At 34.6% G+C, this 22,205-nt stretch overlaps 4 protein-coding genes across 4 annotated transcripts; 2 read left to right on the forward strand and 2 right to left on the reverse strand.

Annotated features, from left to right (window-relative positions):
- Nucleotides 1–101: 101 nt before the first annotated feature.
- On the reverse strand, nt 102–4,534 carry LOC111003517. Its single transcript, XM_022274058.2, has 2 exons — nt 2,803–4,534; nt 102–2,283 (listed from the first exon to the last, which is right to left on the reverse strand). The coding sequence occupies exons 1-2, from the start codon at nt 4,267–4,269 to the stop codon at nt 2,158–2,160; spliced, it is 1,593 nt and encodes a 530-aa protein (XP_022129750.1). The 5' UTR covers nt 4,270–4,534; the 3' UTR covers nt 102–2,157.
- A 335-nt stretch (nt 4,535–4,869) lies between these two features.
- LOC111003589 (poly(A) RNA polymerase gld-2 homolog A) lies at nt 4,870–10,044 on the forward strand. The gene is made up of 10 exons (XM_022274189.2): nt 4,870–5,240; nt 5,315–5,622; nt 6,152–6,313; nt 6,385–6,503; nt 6,756–6,933; nt 7,125–7,256; nt 7,473–7,601; nt 7,682–7,805; nt 7,953–8,059; nt 8,144–10,044. Exons 2-10 carry the CDS (start codon nt 5,328–5,330, stop codon nt 8,281–8,283), a joined length of 1,386 nt encoding a protein of 461 aa, XP_022129881.1. The 5' UTR covers nt 4,870–5,240; nt 5,315–5,327; the 3' UTR covers nt 8,284–10,044.
- Nucleotides 10,045–10,776: 732 nt separating this feature from the next.
- On the forward strand, nt 10,777–19,089 carry LOC111003641. The gene is made up of 7 exons (XM_022274270.2): nt 10,777–10,882; nt 13,737–13,930; nt 14,194–14,350; nt 16,049–16,166; nt 16,747–16,881; nt 17,748–17,961; nt 18,572–19,089. Exons 2-7 carry the CDS (start codon nt 13,768–13,770, stop codon nt 18,724–18,726), a joined length of 942 nt encoding a protein of 313 aa, XP_022129962.2. The 5' UTR covers nt 10,777–10,882; nt 13,737–13,767; the 3' UTR covers nt 18,727–19,089.
- Nucleotides 19,090–19,251: 162 nt separating this feature from the next.
- Nucleotides 19,252–21,791, reverse strand: LOC111003587 (4-pyridoxate dehydrogenase-like). The gene is made up of 3 exons (XM_022274188.2): nt 21,470–21,791; nt 21,269–21,402; nt 19,252–20,749 (listed from the first exon to the last, which is right to left on the reverse strand). Exons 1-3 carry the CDS (start codon nt 21,582–21,584, stop codon nt 19,253–19,255), a joined length of 1,746 nt encoding a protein of 581 aa, XP_022129880.2. The 5' UTR covers nt 21,585–21,791; the 3' UTR covers nt 19,252.
- Nucleotides 21,792–22,205: the final 414 nt, after the last annotated feature.

Raw genomic sequence — 22,205 nt, forward strand, 5'->3', positions numbered from 1 at the left:
GCTTAAACTTAAACCTTCATGATCAGAAATATTCATGCAGGCATAGTGCACAACTTTTTGTACTTACCGCGTAGTCTCGGATGATAAATAAAACAAGAGTATGAAAATAACTCTTTTATTTATACAATAATTTATATATGTATATATTTAAGCTATTGAAAATCACGCGCCCTATGCCCAAGCATTATAGACAGTATCACTAAAGTTAGCTCAGGGTGATCAAGGCAAGTGACAAATGCAAACATTTTCTTTTTATTACGTTTTAGGACAAACGTGTTATAAAATATTTCGGATATTTAGTTCCATGAGTATAAACAATGAATATTATCATCATTAGGCTAAGTTTCTCATGCAGGAAGGCATCTTACCGCAAGAGCGTGCATATTCAATTATTCCAATTTTTTTAGGTTATTGACTGATATAATGCACCCATTAAGTATGTGCAACGAAACTTTAACACTCGCAAATAATCATAACTAAACCCCCTTTTTTTATTATTGTATTTTCAATTCTAAACTAAACAAAGCCCGACGTAATTAATGCCTTCTTCAATCTTTCGTCAAATTATCTGGCATATAAGATGATCTACAATCAAACAAAATATTTAACAGCAGAATATTTAAATTGATTCTATCACGTGATAACTAATAATTAAAAAAAATTAAGAACCTGTATAAATTACCAATCAATACTTACTTTCTACTGAGTAACAAATAATATTCAATGTACCTAAAATTAATTGAATAGTTTAAATAACAATTACTATCAATGGACAAAATATATTACCAGGAATTGTACTATTATTTACAAAATAACAAAAATAATTAGGTATGTTTAACATAACATAATATGCTTATAATGCTAAATCTGAAATTAAACATTATACAACTGCAAAAATGTAATTCTAGTAGTGTTAAATGTCCCAATTATGTGACAGACTTCATTATTTGTTGCGTGATGGTCAGGCACTTAGGACCAAGGCAACAAAAAAACAATGTTACTATATATAAAAAGAAAGAAAGTATAAAGAGGCAATTTATTACAATACAGTTGTAAACATCAACATAAAAATTCGACAGTCTTATTCATACACTTTGTTGCAACATGTTAAAATGAGCCATGTAGCCATTACATAACCATATTATGGTTTAAGATTTGACATTTGGATTATTAGAGAAGAGGTTTTATACTTCTAATAATAATGATTATTACTGAATATAACTATTAAGTTAAAGACACTGCGGTACAACTCTCAGTGAACATAAATTTTATAATGATAACTTGTTTTCAATATTATAAATCAAGCTTTTAAGTTATCAATTGTGTTTAAAGTTCTGTCAAACTTGGTGAAAATCAAATATTTGCCTGATCAAACATAATTTTTTTTTAAAGAGAAATGTATTTACTTCATGAGGATAGTAATAAATTTAAATCAATATGGACACATAAATTATAGATTTTAGATTAGCTTTGAGACACAATACTTTAAAAAATTCATGAGACAAAACTGATTCCAGATTGACACAGGTATCAATCTGGAGAGTAGAACTGGAAATTACGCTAGTTTATTGAATTTTTGTCTTCGTCATTGTAATATAAGTTGTATGATGTTGTTTTTGTGTGTTTAATGATTTAGTTTTTGCAATAGATATTACATAACACGGCTGTTGATATTTTATCGTAAGGGGTGCATGGAGATACATAGATCAAATTAATTAAGACCTAAAGATGATTATGTTATCACTGAAACCATAAAAGTATAGCATTAAATAAATTTTTGACCAAACCTTTACCTACAAAATCAATATTTTTAAAATATAACAATAACTCTTGGGTAAAAATTTGCTAGTATAATTTTATATATATCTGGGAAGCATGAAAGGAGATATAGAAATTCCAAATGTCAGGCAAGTTATAAGAGATAAAAAGATATAAAATATTCTTTAAAAATAATGTCCAAATAACTGCTTTAAGACACTATTTCTAGCCATTTCATCCTTCCGCACCATCCTTGCAACTGCCTTAAATCTTCCAGGGCAAAACAATAAACCACTGTCAAGACATAATATTGGCATATAATACCTCAATGATAGATAGAACATTTTTAAGGCTTAGTAGTCTCATTAAATTCATTAACCAGAGAATTTGCATACATTGCTATGAAACCAACTCATCTAATGCCTTATCTCTATTAAATTCATGTTTAGCAAGAGCTGCTGATACTTTCCCTTCAGAGAAACCTAAATCCATGAGCTCTCCAACAATCAGAAGGCCCTCTATTATCTGGAATTTAAAAAGATATCTTAATATCAATGTCAATTTCAGCTATTGAAAAATCTTCTCATAATTAATATTTTTTTTGAGTAGTAGGTTTGAGTTCAAGTTATCATAAGTTTTATGTTTATGTTTAACTTATATTATAATAATTTTTTTAATCAGGTCTTGAATAATTTCCATAAGAATAATATCTAGCATAAAATTCTTTTTCTTTTATGTAATAGGGAGGTAAACAGGCTAGAGGCTCTGATATTACGTGAAATCTCTGCCCTCTCACTTCCAGAAACCTGCTTTAGAAAACGTTCAGTTGTTTTATTAGGATACATTACTTTGACATATTAGTTTGCATCCCAACTTTATAAAGTAGTGCTTCTGGTTACACTTTATATTTATTCTTAGATAAGTATGACCTTCTAAAGAATATTAAACAAATAATGATTATCAGATTGTAGATAATTAACATAATGACAAGGATGAATGAATTCTTTCTAACTGGTTATGTTACCTTTTTATTTGAAAACTAACCTTTTTATCATTATCACCAACTAAACTGCATACTCTTGCTACCCGATCCAGTGGGAAGCCCATCGCATGAATTTTCTGACAAACAGTTTGCAACTGAGGTGGAAACTTTTCAAATGGGTTTGGTAACTGCTCTTGTTTCCTTCTCCTACTTTCTCTTTTCTCACTAGTAGAGGAAGACCTAGGCACTATTGTTTCTGGTGCTGGGCTAACATTACAAGATCTTTCATGAGCCCGTAATTTAGCTGTAGCTAACTCTTCATTCAACTCTCTTACGATGTCCGGCACACTTCTTGATCTAGATTTTATATTCTGTGAACTGCTTGATGTTACATTATTTTGTTCAGTATTCATTTTAGGATCATAATATGGTTGATACTGATAATAGTAAGGCTGAGGAATGTATGAACCATTTGTTACTTGGCTGACATCTGCTGATGTAGATGCGTTATAGTATTGATCAGCATATGTTTGTGTAGGAACATAATATTGATAATTGGGCACATAAACATTGTCTATAGGCAAAGTGTTATCACAGATTGTGTCTGCTTGAACATAGTATCCATTAGACGCAGGAAATTGTTGAGGAGATGAATACATAATGTTTGGACCATGTATTGTCTGTTGGTAAGCATTTGGAAGGTATGCACCTCCATCAAGTTGAGCCTGGGTAGCACAGTTGGCATATCCTGAATACACCTGATCAGGGTAACTTTGGATTTGACAACTTACACTTGAATCTCTTTGACTTTGTAGAACTTGAGCTAATAATTCCATATCATTTATAGTTTTCAGTTCAACATTATCAAATGGGCTAGATGTGTCATTTTCAAAGTCTTTAAAAGTCAAAGTTTCCACATTGTGTGAATACTGTGCTTTTGTTATATTTGTAGAAAACTTCAATTCTTGAAGTGGATCAGGATCATCAAGCAAACTGCATTGCTGATAGTTGGACTTAACTTGGATAGGTTGTAAAATACTTGACTGAGACTCCTGTGTAGGCTTTGTCAAGTTAATATCTACACTAGTAGATTTATTTGCATCAGAATTATTAGTAATAATATTGTCTTGAACTGAGGTATCACAGTTATGCTCTGGCTTATCATCAGGAGAGAGTGGGCTTATCTCCTCAGTGCTTGGATAAGACACTTCAGAAATGCTCAATTGCTTTAGCTTCTCCTCAGCCTCAGCTGCAGCAATAGCATCGAGTTTTTTTTGTTTTGCCTCTTCAAGAAGGTGAAGACGATGTCGTCTTTCGTGTTTTTTGGTCTCTTTTGCACTTCTTAGTTCTTTAAGTTTCGCAAGAATATTACGCTCAAATGTAGAGCAGTAATTTACGCAATCGACAACAGTCTGTGCACGTAAAGGAGATGCAGTTACACAGAATGGTAACTCGATTGGTGGAGGACGCTTGTACTTCTCAGATATTTTAACGGGAACACCGTCCATAAAATCTCCGAAGTGTGACATATCAACAAAATTTTCAAACTGATAGTATTGATAAAATAAAACAAAGTTTGTTGTTCGTCACTTCTTGCACTTTTAAGGTTACATTATCTTCGTTTGACGTCATCACATCAAGATTAACACATGTAACGAGTGGTCATAAGCACATTTTCACTAAATAAAACCATAATTTTTCGAAATACTAAAGATACGATTTATTTTTATTATTAAATATCAATAAGTCATAATTTAGTACGATACAGATTTATATAGATGAAGTATATTCTGACATTTGAAATATGAAACATTACAATTTACAAATAGTATGTTGTCAGTTGTCAGTTATGAAACTAATTGATGCAGCTGTTGTTTAGTTGTTTACTACTTGCCAGCTACAATTATATACATATTTTGTAGAATTTGTTAAAAAGTATGAATAAAGTAAAAGAAACGGAGTTATTATTAAATTTGACCAAAATAAAAAAAAACTTTTAAAGAGTTTATTCATTTTTATTTTATTTTAAATATCCAATCAAGCAAAATTATATGGTTTATATCATTCTGGCTAAAATTAGAATGTAATAATTTGAAATAAAAAGTCACTTGCTGTCACGTGTAGTTTTTGATAGTAACCGCCAGATGTCACAAGTGTCGTTTCAATAAGTCATGGCGGAATTTTTTCTCATATTTTGAGGATTTTCTGATTTTTGTGGGTAGATTTATTAATTAAGACGTCGAAAAAAATATTTCAATAGGTTGTGTAGGTAAGAGAGAAGCGACTAGAACATTACTGTGACTACAACCTGATTCTTAACAGACCGCCATCGACGTACAAGGGAATAAGCCTGACTGGGTCGTCTCAGATTTCGGTGGTTTAATAAATAAGTGTAAATTATACAATTTCGACGTCGCAACTTAATAATTAAAACTGAGTTTATTATGACGCAATAGGTGCCCACAATTGAAAGCGTCATTACATTTAGAGATTTGAAAAGGTTAGTATGAGAATGTTCATCTCGTTCACCGGTTTTATTTGCTAACTACAATTTAAATACGATTTTACTCACAGATATTGTGGCAATATGAGTGAAGGTGACTCAGTGATGTGCCATGGGAAAAATGGCTTTAGTGCTCCACGCGTCGGTCAGGGACAGAATATGGATCGACAATGTCAAAATCACCAGCACTTTCTAGCACAAATGGTTGGGGTGGCTAATCGCGGAGGAGGATCGCCACGGCAGGGCCAGAGGCGATGGCAGGGCAGGGACAAGCAACATCAAAAAGATATGAATTCCCCATTTGGATATGAATCTGATGACTCAAGCCTATCTAGCAACGCATCAGGATCAAATGGATCTAATAAATCAAGTGAAAATGGTAAAACAAAATTGCACATGCTTGTTTTCTTACAATTTCTATATTTTATTTTACTACCTTCATCTAAACACTTTTCAAATAAAAAATGTTCTACAAAACTATTTGTATCAAATATTTTTCTATAGTATTACCAATATTTATTGTAAGCTTGACTAAAGTTATTAGATATTATTGAAAATGTGATCTCCTTGTTATCTCATGACATAAGAATTGGTTCTAGTAAGCAGAACTGCTTTGGTATGTACCCACAAGAAATAAATATGTATTTTTATAAGTATTTATCTATAATGTTATATTTTGATATATATGCTCAAAGACACAATCATATAATAATCATAATAATGCAATTATTATACATAAAATGATTATTTGTATTTAAATTGTTTGGAATAGTCTTTAAGCTCTTTCAGTAACAATAACTCAAAGCAATTAAAACACATTTTTTAAACTAATGACTTGGTATTTTTGTCTTATGGTTTATGTATAAGCTTTATGATATTTTCTAAATAACCTTAAATATTGGATGCAGATGGTAAACGCAGTTCAAGCAGTTCTGGTTCAAATACTGTGACTCGTGAATGGCGTTCCAGGAACCGTCGTGATCACCGGCCAAGAAGGTTAACAATAGACAGATTTAACTCTTCATTCTATCCATTTGAAGTAAAGTTTGCACCTGATGACTTGCTAAATGGTAAGAAAAGTTGTAATATTATTATTTTTTATTTTGTTATTTAGTACATTTTTATTGTTAAAATATAACAGGTTCTCAGTGGGATACCCTATCTCAGGAGATATGGGATAAGTTTATAAAGTCTCAGCAAACAGAGGCCACCTTCCACAACAAGATGCAACTATGGAGATATCTCTATGGAACTGTTAGGGTAAGTTCTGTTACACTTAAAAACAGAATATAAGTTTTATATGAATATGGTTGTAAGCTTAAGGGGATGCTCTTCAAAATCGTGGGACTCCCGATTGTTTATTTTTATTCAGTAGAAGTTGAGTCTTTTTTTGGATGGATTTGACTAGTCAAAGCCTAAATTTTTTATTTCTAGCAAATTAATTTAATGAATTGTCTTTATAGGTTTCCTAACTTTATTGCATTATATCTATTGTGATCGACGTAATTCCAGACAATATTCCCACGGTACGGTTTATATGTCGTCGGGTCAACGATGACGGGCTTCGGTCTAGAGTCGTCAGACATGGATCTGTGTTTGTATGTGCGTTCGATGGGTCACGTGGAGCCGCGCGCACACGCTCTTCTGCACCTGGATTATATTCTCTCCTTCATCCGTGCATTTGATCCGGGTCAGTATTACATGTATACAGTATTTATATATGAACACATACATACTGCATTACAGTATGTATTTAGTTTTGTATTTTTTTTTAATGAAAAATCAATTTAGGTTGCTATAGATTTACTAATTTGTGATTTATTTCATTTGAAATTGGCTTTGTAATATAAAGTATAATATAATGAAATTCATTAAATGTAGACGCGGAACTGATTCAAGCCAAGGTGCCTATCCTGAAGTTCCGCGACGCCTACTCCGGGGTGCAAGTGGACCTCAACTGCAACAACGTGGTCGGCATTCGGAATACCAATATGCTCTACGCCTTCTCCATTGGTACACATTCATTAACTTAGCTTTGGTCTGTCGACGGTCAATGTCTATTGTGTGTGACTGACAATTTCCGCTAAATCTGTAATATTTTTGTTTGTCTCTTGTTGTCTTAAGGAATGAATCCAAGCCATAAAATAAAAATGGCCGTTGAGAAGCGGTCGTCTGTTAATTAATAATTGCAATTGTCAACATAAACGTGATCTAAATAGCTATCCGTAGGCGATTGGCGCGTGCGCCCTCTGGTGGCGGTGGCCAAACTGTGGGCGCGTGCGCATCGCATCAATGACGCGAGACGACGCACGTTGTCTTCGTACGCCCTCACACTCATGGTCATCCACTTTTTGCAGTGTCAGTATAACTACTTTATTTATTTCTGAGTAATAATCCGTCGGCGTAGACCATATTAATTCGTAGGTGATGTCTTTCAGGCGGTACCAACCCGTGGATTCTCCCTCGCGTTCCGGAAGTGGGCGAGAAGCCCTCGAGGTCCCAGAATAGGCTGACTCTAGGGGAACTGTTCCTGCAATTCCTCAAATACTACGCAGATTTCTCGTAAGTTGTTGCACGATCTAGATTCTAGAATAAAATAAAGCAGACACAGATCCGCATCTGTGTGTGTATCTGGATAGCAGGGTTCGATCCGCTCTCGTAGACGGTAATCAATTTAAACCAGATTAAACGAGAACGTGGTCTTTCCAGATATGACCAGATGGCGGTGTCGGTCCGCGCCGGAAGACGCATCCCCATCGCGGAGTGCCGCTACTCGCATCTGGACCCTCACCAGTGGAAACACATCTGTGTCGAAGGTGAGACGCGCACGCGCACGTGCACGCGATCGGTCGCACGCTCTTCGAGCCGAGCGTAACCGGAATGTCGATTGTTGTCCGCAGAGCCCTTCGACCTGACGAACACGGCTCGGTCGGTGTACGACCCCGAGACGTTCGAGAAGATCGTGAAGGCCTTCCGCGACAGCCATCGACGGCTCGCCGCCCGCCCCCGCCTGGCCGAGGCCTGGCCCCAGGCCCGATGAGGCCGGCTCGGCCCCGAGGCCGTCGAGGCCCGAAGGCCGTTCGAGCACGTAGGCTGTGATACGCGACCGACCCCGTAGAGCGGGGCGACGGGGCGGGGCCTCCGCGGACATATGTTACTCGCGCGGCGCCGCGTCCGGATCGCCTCGCGGTTGCGACTCGGCCTCCGGTCGCGCCTTGATTGCGTCCTGTTAATTTTTTAATATTTATATTTATTTGTAAGTTATTTAATGTACAAAATAAGAATGAAAGAGATATTGAAATGTTTTAACGTTGTCTATGTTTTATGTGAATAGTATTTTTTTTGATGTAAACGAGAAATGACAAAAATATAGAGTCGTCGCTCGCAGCGCACGCTTCGACATTCCTTCGGGCGCGGACTCGTCCGTCCGTCCGTCTGTGATATCCGCCGCAATAATATTCTGGTGCTAAATTTTGAATGTTTTCTCGACGTCGCCCCGGAGATGAAACGCGAACGAGGCATATCTTTGAAACCGTAAGGATTGTGCGAGAATGGTTATCTCTGTGTGTAGGATGTTAATTGTCAGATTGTTGAAGTTTTTTTAGCCCGTATCGCGGAACCGCGGCGCCTTTTATGAAACGATAGAAAATATATTTTTAAAAGTGATGAGTTTTATCAAATTGTCGACCGTCGGAGCCGCCCGACGCGTTGATTTTCGCCTTCGCGCCCAGACATTTATTTAATCGTTAAGTTTTATATTCGTTTTACCTCGAGGGACGTCTCCCTCGCGTCGAAGTACAATCAATAATTTAAAAAGTTTATCCGTAAGTAAACTTTGATAATTATGAAAATGAGAGAATGCTCAATCTCGAAAACTGATTATAAAAAATAAAAATCCCTAAAACAATAAAAAACAAAAATAAAAAATTCAAAAAAAAATGTTTAAAATATTTGTAAAAATAAAAAAAAATATATAAAAATGAAAATTGATATAAAAAGGATTCTTCCTAATCAGGGTATTGCACGCTTAAGACGATGGCGATACACCGCCATATAGGCCGCTCAGTGGCGTCGGGACGCGTTCATCTTCCGTGAAATCGCATGGAGTCGTCTCGATGAGGCTCTGGTAGTCTTCCTTTGAGTACGACTCGTTCTTAATCGCGGTCGAATCGTCCTACGCAATGAAATGTAACCGAATAATCGACGCCCCAAACGAACCTCTATTCCAAATTATTATGCAGTTTGTATCTCTTTAACGTAATTTTAAGTGTTAACGGAATGTTTTATTAAATTATTATTGGCATTATATATTATGGGGCGCGCTAACTATCACTGCCGAACTGTTGTATATCGTATTTTTAAGGCAGTTAAGACTAATTTGCATTCGAACATTTGGCTTGCATTGCGAGTTACGGGGAATGGATTTGGCGATGGTCACTGTTCTTTTAGAAAACATGAATTTTAAAACTGAAATGCTAATGAAAGAAAAATGTTGTATTAAAAATATATTTTTCATGTTTTAAAAAACAATTGTAACGCAAAGTGACGTCTTCAAATTCATTTCTCGACGTATCAATAACTGTTTGTGCTTCAACGGAGTAAAATGCAAATTTTCAAGCACTTTATTCGCTTGCCAAAACTAATTGTGAGAGAAAAAAAAATATTTTGTGAAAAATTCCATATCAATAGTAAATTTTTCCTCTTACAAATGTTTGCAATTTATTATATTGGACACGAGCAAGGTTAACATGTACAAAATTTATTGTAAATTATATTCTAAAATATACAAACTGCCACATACATATAACTTTGTGTTATTTATTACTTAATACTTGCATATTCTCATTTTGCCTTTTCAGAGTTATATTTAAAATTTAATCAAAAATATCAAAGACACAAATTCAGAAGTTTCAATATTTAGCCATATTTTTTAAAGTTCAAGTTAAGTCAGTTAAATTATTTTTAGTATCTTAGTGAATTATCCATCCTGTTTTTAATAAAAGACGTTTCACTAATCACCTTTCCTAGTCGGCCACTACTTGGTTTGGGAAAATGCTCTTTAGGGAATGGGTGTTATATTGAAGGCTGGTCAGTTTAAAAAAAATCGCCTTAAGTGTATGTTCCCACTTAATGCAAAGAGCTTTTCAATTACTGCAACATAGTGACTTGTAAGCATTTTAAAGTTTTAATGAGCTTTCCTTTAGTCGAGTGCATTCAAACGCTCATTATAAGTTATTATTCCTGAGCGCTCAGAACATCATCTTTGACACTATCAAAACTAGTGTAGTGTTTAGAGACACATTAATAATTTGATTATCTTACAGTACAATAGTTTAGTAAGTAGTACGATAGTTCATATGAAGTGCCGACTGGTCCTGATGTTGTGGTATTGTCAAATGTTTATAAGGATTTTAAAAACCATTTCACTACTTTGACATTGGGTATCAGGTGTAACGCAGCTCAAAATTATCGGCATCTTATCATTTATCCTACTATTGATTGTCCAACAACATACATCATTTTTATATCAACCGTTGGACGCTCCTTTTAAGTTTTACTGTTTTCTAATAAGTATATGCATGAAAAGAATTAGGATCAACTTCCATGACTATGATTTAAATTAGTCTTGTCGATTTCGCGTAAGTGTAATGATGAAATATTTTTAAATACATATCTATATTTTTAGTACTTGCCATCAGTTCTTTATATTCTTTATAAACGTCATTTATTGTTCTCAGTTGAATACAATAATTTATCCATGTCTTATTTCCACAGCATTTATTCTAATTTCATTCTTTAATACATAAATATATTAAGTATAAACGGATAAACTCTCCGCTATGTAAGCCCAGTCTAGCCTCGTTTGAGATTTCTTAACTACAAATTCTATCTATTCCCAGCATTCACTCGTCTTTCTTTATGATCGTCAGACTTTCCATCAGGAGTTTACATACAGCCTAAGTCATGAACTTATCCACTGGTTCCACTTTTTCTCCATCTACCAAAATATCAATAGATTTGTGATATCAATTCAAATACGTAGTAGTAGATTTTGTTATTTCTATGTTAAATTTTATCCTTTTAAAAATGAAAGCGTTTTTCATATAATGCATCGGAAGAACATGGTCAAGTCATCAGTCACCCTATCATCTTTCTAAATCCTCGTCAATATGTATAGAGTCTTAGTAATAAAAAAGACCTATAGTATTCCAAATTTCAAAACACCGTTTTTTTCTATTCCTTGTTCTTAAGGAATTACATATTTTGACTTTGGCAAGCCAATACAATTATGATAGTCCAGGATCCATCCAGCCCATTTTTCCGCTTGATTACTATCAAGCTAATTTTCAGTGAGTAGCTTTATTTTGATGAGACGCCCAATAATTTCCTATACGAAACTCTCGATTGTGGTAGCTAACAGAGGTAGCAAGGATAAAATATGTTGATTTGATGATTCTCAAATATTAATTACTAACTGAATTTTTTTTGTTAAATCTCAAGACAATTATCTAAATTATTCGAAAAAATATTTGTCCTACAAAATCTATGGTTTAATCAAACAGTCCCCTCTTTCCGACATGTATCGATAACGAGGTCATCATAAATTAGATTAGCTGGTTAGATTACTAACCAGCAGATTTTATTTTTTTACTTAGTTAATATTCATGTAATTTAACAGACATATTGTGCTACAAATTGCGCGGTACGTTATCCTGGTCCTACGCTCAGAAATTGTTAATACCACAAGACCATTTTTCTCATTACTAACTGTAGGCCAAAATATCATATAATAGGTTAATGTGTTCTCTGTGCAAAAGAAACAATGTCCTACAAGAAAACAGGTATGTATCACTAGTCCGACAAGAATTGTAATTTTTTCGTTTTCCTATTTGTAAAATAAGATACAGTGAAAAAATCTTTTTTAAAATTTAAATAACTTTATTTTTTAGTAATCTAGGTACAAAAATTTGTGTATTTATATATATATATATATATATATATATATAAAGAAGTTAATCTTCATCAGATTCATCTGATAAATCTTCGCTACTAACATCGCTATCATCTTCATCTGTTTCACTTTCTTCACTCGTGATATCTGACTCTGTAATAACATGAAAAAATTAAGTAAATTATATAATAAACGCCTCTAAATCCACTTATGGATCTGAACCTTACAGATACTTCTTCTTGTTGCCGGTTCTCAGTGCAGTTAGTCGGTACTCGCAGCCCCAACCCCTCTAAACTCATCTGCATCATATACCTACTCTATCCGTAAGAATTCTAAATAGGTACTGAGTTATAATAGTTAGATCCCTTCTAACCGCAAGCTTAGTGTATCATACACAAAAAAAACAATGTCGGATACATCAGTGGGCAAAACGGGAAAATTCCATCATCCATATGTAGATAGCGGGTAAACTTATTTTGTATTCGCTCCACCATTGGTGGGTACTTCTTTTCATGTGGGACCCAAATCATTGCTTTACTTGCCAAATCGCATCTTTTCCTGTCGATACGAAAAATGAATTCCAAATTCCTATAGGCGTTTTTACATTCATACTTTTGTAGGTGACATAGGCTCACCTATACCATGATTCAAAAGAATCGACTACTTTGGTGAAACTGCACTTTTTGTGAAATTCTCAGTTTTGGTTTTTCTATTCATTGATGTCGCACCAATTTTATACACGGTTATGTTTCTGGCTATAACTAGAAGTAGACAATTTACAAATCATCCCAGCACACTAGAGTACTGACCCTAGAGTACTTGTGTTTCATCAAACCTAGTATACTTTTAGACCTAAACCCCGTGTAATGTATAACATCCAATTTACGATACAAAAGTAGCTCGACTAAACTATAATTTTCACTCGTTACTTCACAATTTTAGTATATTTTTTAATCATGTAAATGACGCAAATTTAAGCTCACAATGTTAATTTACAATATTTTATAAGCGTGATGTAGTTTTTATTCGTTTTTTTGTTATAATCCTAGCCTTGAACCGCGCATGAGTCCCTTAACTTGTACTTATCGAGTAATTAGATAGAATTTAAAAGAAAGAAAAGTTGACGAGTTTGTATGACCAAAACAGGTTGTTTTTGTTTATTTACATTGGTGACATTAATTCCTCTTTTAAAATATACAAAATATGTTACATTTTATTGTGCATGCATTTAAATTTATTATATATAAAAATATCAACAAGTAATTAATTAAACCTTGATGTATGATTAATACAATGAAGGAAACATCACAAGGATCACCATGTATTGAAATTCCAGATGAGTAAAAATTTCCAAATTTAGGAATTATGTATAAATACTTTAAAATAATATTATGAAGACTAAAATCTTTTGTAGTCTTAAAAATTGTAACTAAATACTGGAATAAATGCTTTATGCTAACAAATGTATAAGGCCACTAATTAATACACGAATTTATTAGAGGTCATCAACTGCGTAAGCTTATTTATATCTGATACATTAGGCGCTGCTCGCAGTAGTCTTTGCTCATTGCCATGGAGGCTATACAGGAGAACAAACTGCTACGGTCACATCCAGACACACTCCAAGCTGTACGGAATGAGATCAATCTGGCCAAACCGGGAGAGATGAAGGCAGCCGTCAAGATCCTTAAGGAGTGGGTACAGCAGCAACCGCATTTTAAAAAGAAGGACTTTAGTGAGTAGTTTACGTTTCGTGGTTTTAAAATAATAATAGTGTTGTATAATTTCAAAGTTATTTTTAATTTTGAACAAATTGTAATTACACTAAAAAAATCTTTATATACATAAATTGTTAAATGTTTAAATAATAAAATTACAAACAAGCTTATATTTCATCTAAATAAGGCAATGATGGAGGAAAGACGTTGGAAAGCATGATGAATGAATCTAACCCCATGCCTTATTTGTGGTACCTTTACTGATGATATATTTGAACAGGTGAACATATGCTAGAAAATACGATAGTAGTGGGAAAGGGATCGATGGAGCGAGCGAAGAGGCAGATTGACAAAGTGTGCACAATGAGGAGTTTGTGGCCTCATTTCTTTGCCATAGAGGACATTAGAACCGACTGCGCAGAAACCATTGAAGACGGGTAATTACAACTTATTTTAGAATTACCTTAATTTAGAAAAGCTTTCGGATTATTACTGGAGGATTCCACAACCGCTATTTAAACTTGAATACTCAAACTCAAAAATATCTTTATTCATATAAGTAAACATGTACACTTATGAACGTCAAAAAAAACAAACATTTACAACCAGTTTGCAAGTCAAGAGCGTAGAGCGGGTAAGAAGAACTGGCAATAAACTTTCCGCCACTCTTTTCAATCGCCAAGTTTTTAATACAAATTGTTTGAACTGGAGCAAATTAATCCCAAGGATTAGGATCATTTAAGTATTCGTCACATTTATAAAAGGCTTTATTAATTAATTTACTTTTAACAAGGGCTTTGAATTTATTTACTGATAGTTCTCTAATTTATTAATAATTTGATATTTCTTTCGCTTTAAGTTGTAGCGGTATAAGTAGAAAGGTGCGGCGGATAGGTAGGCGGCTTTAAGTTATGTTAATCTTAAAAAGAAATATTCATTCACCTCTTATTTATTCCTTAAACTTACACGAAAGAGATCGTGTTTCCTGGTTTGCTTTTAATAGTTTACCTATAATTTACGTATTCAAATTTAAAATCAATGATATTTAAGTTTATTTTAAATAGAATAATACTTCCAACCCAATAGAGTTGAGTTTGTATTTTATTTAGAGTGTACATTGTTTTCTGTGTCGTAAGTCGTTGTGAAGCGGTTGACAAACAGGCAAAGGTTACTTTGCGAGTTAGACCGAGAATATAATTTACGTAGAATATATTGCCTGAAGTAAGTCCTGCTTCTCATAACTATAATTACGGGCATATTTGGTTACAACTTTTATTACTTATAAACATTATCTTAATGAGGAAATATGATATGAACAAAAAAAATATTTGTAATACATATTAGAAAAAATAAGGTTGCCGTCATTATAATCTTAAAACATAGAGAACAATAAATTTATGCGCAGATGACGCAATATTAATATACTTAAAAAATATGTTAATGTTTTTTTCTTGAATTCGGAATTTTGTATATCCTTGATTATATGAATTACAATTAATGTAGTGAGGAAACGAAAAAACTAAAGTTACTTTAAAATGGTGTTTAGATATTGCGTCTTTATTTTTAAGTTCAGCTTATTTATATTGAATGATTAAATGTTAATCAATATTCGCTAAACGTTCAGTAAAAATATTAATAATATTATAGATTTAAGTGGTTTTCCCAATATCTAACAATTATTATGTTTGTCAACTTGAAGTGTTTTCGCTATTTTTTTTTTCTCGCATGATATACATTACACTTAACATCTGCATGTACGTTTATAATAAAAATATTAATAATAAAAAAGTCTTTATTCAATTTAAGTAGGTACATCTTTCTTTTCATAGTGTAAGATTTGGGAACCCTTTTAAGTAAATATACCTGTGTTAGGGTTCCCAGGTCTTCCATAACAAACATAATTACTTAAAATATCATTATTTAACCAATTCGTTTTTTTTTTATTTTTTGAACCGTTATCATCACACCTGAGTGTGTGCATGAGTAAGTGTGTAGGTGTGAATGTGTGAGAGAGTTTAGTTTCTTTTATTATATTATTGTCTTACCTATAGCACCGAAACAATAATGATTTGTTAAGCAATCTAAATGATTGCCATCAAAGTTAGTTAAATGCAGGTTTTTTCTTTTCGTTTCAGATGTATAGCCGTTATGCCGAATCTTAACAAAGAACACCACAGAGTGCTCGTGGTCAAAGTGGGAAAGTCCACAATGACCTCGCAAAAACTTTTGCAACATTACAAATTTGGAGTCTGTGTAAGTATGTATATCACATACAGCGGAATATAAAATAAAATATATATTGCAATCGAAAACTGGCCCCGAAACTTTACTTTAGAATTCTTATATCGCTTTATAAATTGTTTCCGGTGTTAATGATAGCTAAAATTTATTTGAGGTTATATTCTTTCTTAACTTTGATCACAAGTTATTGTTAAAATATGAATAATTACAATATGACCGTGTACCAAGTATTCAGTAGCAAGAGCATCCTCATGTTACTTTAGGTGACGGTACTATGCTTACACCTGTTTTAATTTCATAAATCTGTTAAATTTTCTATAGTCCGATTCATTTTTTGCGGAATTTTGTTTTGCAAACTAGGGTGACGAGGTGCCTTTTATGGCTGACAGTTCGGTTTGAAGCTTTTTTGCCAGCAGGTATACCACACTACAAGTGTCAATTGTGCACATCCAAAAATGAAAACAAACAAGATTGAGGTTCTGTCTTAATCATTGCTCAAATGTGTTTCGGGGCATAAGTATTTATTATTATTTCCAATTTTAGGAGAAATAGTGATAAAATATGTTTTATTCATATTAATATTCGTGGTCAGGTTTCAGAGTACCTGAAGGCCCACGACTATGTGAATAGCTACCACTACGTCTTGGACTTGCGACAAGCCAATATGACTGACTTCCTCAAATCCTTTAACCTCACTGATTTTCGTCAGATATACACCATATTAGTGGTAAGAAAAAGACTTATGCACTTTAAAGAAACTCTCATTTTGTATAGAAGTTTTTGTTCGATGAAAGAAAAAAAATTTTAGAATGATCAATTCGTCACTGGGCTGTTTTATAATGTTGTTCTCAAATATTTTTGAATTGCCTAGAGTTGTGTCTCAAGTCGTGTTGCTGAAAAGTTCATATGATGGCACATAGATGGCGAAGATGACGAAGTGAAATGAGTACCCAAGACGATGCACGCACTCGCAAAACCATTGTTGAATAACGCCCAAACCCAATATCCTATCTCAATCCATTTGTGACCGTCTGAGATAGACATCTTAAACACATATTGATAAAAGCTACCTATCCATGGTAGGTCGGATCGATGTATGTGGATAGACCTTTCGAAAATCTAAGTTCAACTGTGCCAATATCCTATCTTAAGATTTTAACTTACAGCAGTTTTATTAAAATAATTAAAAAGCTATTTGATATGTTTTAAACATAGACATGTATATATTAATATTATTTGTACGGTTTTATTTACTATAATATGGTTTATATTGATTATCAAATAAGAGTGCAAAAGGGCGAAGAGATTGCATTCTATCCGTCGCCAAAAATGGATTGTTTTTAATCTGGGAATGTGGATTAATTATTGGGTTCGGGCGTTAGATAGCCGAGACGTTAAACGGAAGGTAGTCCCTCAAAGGAATTTGTTGCTATGGGAGATATTCTAGATGAATATTTAGAATTATAAAGCATTGTTTAAAGTGGTTGCTGCGCGAGCTTCAATTTGGCCCCCAGCTACTTTTTTCTGTTTTGAAGAGAATTTTCGCTAGACAGAAGTATTACACTGATCAAAGTATAATATTATTGTTTATAGGATTGCTTCGGCATGCGTATAAAGGGAATCCACTTGGTGTCAGAGTCTAAGCTGGTGGATACTCTTATAGGAATTCTGAAACAATTCCTGAAGCCCAAACTGATTTCTCGTCTCCATCATTACTCAGACGTTGATCAGTTGGCTAAAGCTGTCGGCGAAGAGTACCTTCCTCAAGATGTCGGTGGTAAAGAGAGATGCGCTAGAGATATACAAGGTGGTTATTATTTCTTCTTCTCCCTTTTTTTCCAGTCTCGTGGGCATGAGCCGTTATAGTGCGCTAATAATAAAAAAGTAAATTAATGTCAGTACTATAATAATTGTTTTATGGCTTGAATTTTTTGTTTTCAACAATTTCGTTAAATTATATGTCAAAATAAATTTTCGTGTATGTAATTAGCTATGAATAATTCATATACAAAAATTAGCCGTATTGAAGTAGGTGCACGTGTTTCTAACATTTATCATTAAAACCTGTTTAGATAACTTATATTTAATTCGTTTACCGTAGGTATAACTGTTGTATGTACGTCAGTATTTTTTTATTAATACGACTGCAAACTTGCGGTCTGAAAGAATATCAATGATTCCTAGTTTATGTGGTATTTATCACACTAGCGTTCAGGTTCAGCTATGCACGGCTACATATATTTTTACAACTTGATTGAATTTAACAAACATACCTTTACTTTACTACTTATTAATATTACTAGTTATAATATATGAAGGGGTATATTTAAAAATCTTAATAATGTATCCTGCCAAGAAACTACCAGTCTTAGACAAAAAAATTGTGTCCTAGCAGTACATAATTATTGAAATTCCAGATGATTGGCTAACCGAGCTATCGTCTAAAAGCAACATGGAATACATGCGTATGATGCGGGAGGCTACCATTGACGAAAGCCTTCGGCCAAAAGGGGACTTCAGCCAGGAGTATGCAGGGATGCCCGGGACATTCAGACTTCTCACTGTTGACTAGCATCGATAAGCTAGATCGAGATAGTCAATAAGGGACCAAAGTAAAAATTAATACCCAAAAGATGGCGAAGCAAGTCAATAAGAATTTGTTTTTTATTTAAGCTTGGCGGCGCTTTTTTCAAAAGATATATGGTATATTATATGTATTAGTAAAATATTTATCGATTTCTGTTATTTATTTTAGATAATTAAATGGTGTTTGCAACTCACAACCATGTCTTTTATTTGTTCATTCTTGCAAGCCCGACACTTGAGGCCACTTTAATTTAGAAACTACCAACCACTAACCATATTTGACTCAAGGTTAACTGTTCGCTATTTTATATTTATAATTATACAAATTTATCATGAAATTAAAAGACCTTGCCTTGTTAAATTAAAACAATTTTCTAATAATCATCAAGTTAATTTCGTTTTATAAAAATGTTATGTACATTTGGTTTTCACGATTTATATGTATCAATTTCTGCGATAGTTTTGATGATATGTTAGGTATTGGATTACGAAATTTATTGTAAATTACATATTTATTTGGAGTTTTGTCGTTTAATGATGTCCGCTGCCTTCTCAGCGATCATAATAACAGGTGCGTTAATATTACCGCCAACAACTTTCGGCATAATGCTCGCGTCTGCCACACGCAAATTACGTATGCCTCGCACACGAAGGGACGAATCCACCACGGGGCCCATGGAGCACGTTCCAACATAGTGCCACAGCGTCGACATGCTACTCAATACGTAACAACGCCAGTAGTCTAAACCGCCCAAATTCGCGCATCTCGGCCCCGGTAAATCCACAACCTCCGCTTTTATACTTTTGAAATATGATGAATTCACAACCCCAACAAAGTCTGCGACGTACTTCGCAAAATCGTCGAGGTCCCTTTGGTCTGCGAACGTGCCTGGCTCCACCACGGGCTCGGCGAAGGGATCATCGCTCCGCAGTTTGACCCGCCCTCGTGAACGAGGATGCAGCAGAACTAAATTCACGAACAACGAGTTCCGGCCCTTACTGGCATCGAAGAGATTTTGACAAATGTCGTCTTCGAAGCCCATGTTGAACGCGCAGAGCTGCATCGGGCCGGGCGAGTCGTTCGGAACCGCAAAAATTAAGGTTTGATAATCCGGACACGACTGCGATTCGTTTAGCGCAATAAAGCCACTGAAAGCGGGAAACGGAAGTATGTGTGGGTCGGGAGCAGGCGGAGTGCCGTGACTCTCCTCCGTCTTGATAGATAAGATTACCGTCGTATGGTCATGATAGTTGTAGCCGACGGGCAGGTCGCTCTTCACTTTGATATTGAACTCGCTTAGATGTTCTCGGGGCCCGATGCCGGACCCCATCAACAACCTGGCCGAGTTGATTGTGCCCGCGCACACGATAACCTCTCGCCGCGCTCTAACACCCTGGGTCTTTCCGTCTTCGGTAATAAACACGACACCCTTCGCCACGTTGTCATCGTCAATAATAATTTTTGTAACAAAACTTTTTTTCTTTACGAACAAATTGGGACGGTTCTTTATTCTTGCTAAGTTAGTGTAGGCCGTCGTTTGGCGCACTCCGTCTGCGATGGTGAGCAATAGTGGGGTGTAGCCGGTACTGGAGGGACCGTTGATATCGAAAACCACCGGTTTTCCTACTTCTTCGAAGCTTCTCAAATACTTGTCGATGTCTGATCGGTTTTCCCTAGATACCTTTAAGAACCCTTTAGTCCCGTGATAAGTCCTGTAGGTTGAGTGCAGAATTTCAGGACTCACGATCTTCTCGCTTTTGAGAAAAAAAGGAAAGACTTTGTCCCATCCCCAGTTGTCATCGCCGATATCCTTGGCCCAGCACCAATAGTCGTCAGGACAGCCGCGGACGTACGCCATGTAGTTGACGCTGCTGCCTCCTCCCAGGACTCGGCCGGCGGTCAAATTCAGCGCACGGATTTTATGGGTTTGGTACGTTGTGTTATCAATCTTCGATGTGTAGTTAAAGTCGTACTTTGTATGTGGCAAATATGGAAAGAGGCTCGGCAACTGAAATCATAATTTATGTTTTTCGCTTTGTTTAGTTATTTACAAAATATTGTAATTAACAATGGTTTAAGCTCAAATTTTTTACGGCAGTTTTATTTTTATAATTTTAAAGTACTTTCTTTAAGAAACATTTATTACCACATAAAACGTAAAAAAAAATATGTTCACACTCCTGCTTAACAGATGGCCATAAATTGACACTAGTGAACAATAATAATAATATACATTACAGACGAAACACAAAATATATAATACTAAACATTAATAAAAACATATTTTATAGTAGTGCGTATTGTTCATTTGGCCTCAGTACGCTGTGAACTCTCGGGAAAAACTTGTGCACACCACTAATTTTATATGGATTTACTAAATAGTAATATCAATTAAATATTATTGCTATATATGTTCATATTTCGCGCCTTTGCTACCTTTCGAAAATCTTATTTCCTAAAAAAGCATTTTTTTAATTGTATGTAATATATTTATTGTTATTATATTGTAATTAATAAAGGTGCCTACAATAGCTTCTTGGGGAGCGTCGCCACCCGCTTCTATGAGCAGCACAGAGAAGCGACCGTCTTCAGTAAGTCGGTCCGCCAGTACGCATCCTGCTGATCCACCGCCTACTATTATTATGTCGAACTCCTTCACATCTAAAACATGATATGAGGTAAGCCATTATTGCTAAAATGGCGCAGGTGAAAATGTTTGCCAACTTACCAGAAATCTGAGCTTGTTTCGGGAATAAATAAGCAGTAAGAGCGAGGGTGGCTGCGATTACGCTCAATGAGCGTTGGATGGTTAATGTTTGCGCCACTATCGACGCTGGATCCATTTTAGAAACTATTTAAAAAAACACTATTTCGCAGAGAAATGTGTTCGGCTGCCCACATTATATAGTGTGAAAATTTTTCTATTTAACACTGTATCTTATATTGATTAATTAATTGCTTTAACATCCGTTGCAACAAAATAGTAATAATTATCTCACCAAACAAATTAACTTACTCTACCGCTTTTCAGACTAATGTAAAATATTGTGTGTAGATATGGAAAAATTTTAATTTATACAGTCAATTTAATTGGTTTTGTACTTAGAGCTAATGAGAACTCATTTCAAGGTTGCTTTTTTCCACCTTTTCAAATATGATTATAGTATTTTGTCTAGTTTGTTTTGAAAGACTAGACCGTAATATCAGCAAACTGCAAATTATAATTGGAATATTCATTTCAGAAGTGAAAAGTAACGGAAATAAGGATTTTTAAGTGTTAGACTGGCTCTGTTTGTATTCGATACCATACGACTTGATTTGACGTGATGGATTATTTGAAAACAAAAACTTCCAAGTGTGAGCTTTGTGAGCATGAGTGGGACACACTGGTAGGGGAGCCCACGATGCTAAATGGGGATTTACTCGAGGTTGCAAAGCTTAGATGATAAGAAGAAAAAAAAAAT

This window comes from Pieris rapae, chromosome 5 (genome assembly GCF_905147795.1).
Source record: "Pieris rapae chromosome 5, ilPieRapa1.1, whole genome shotgun sequence".
NCBI classification, from domain to species: domain Eukaryota; kingdom Metazoa; phylum Arthropoda; class Insecta; order Lepidoptera; family Pieridae; genus Pieris; species Pieris rapae.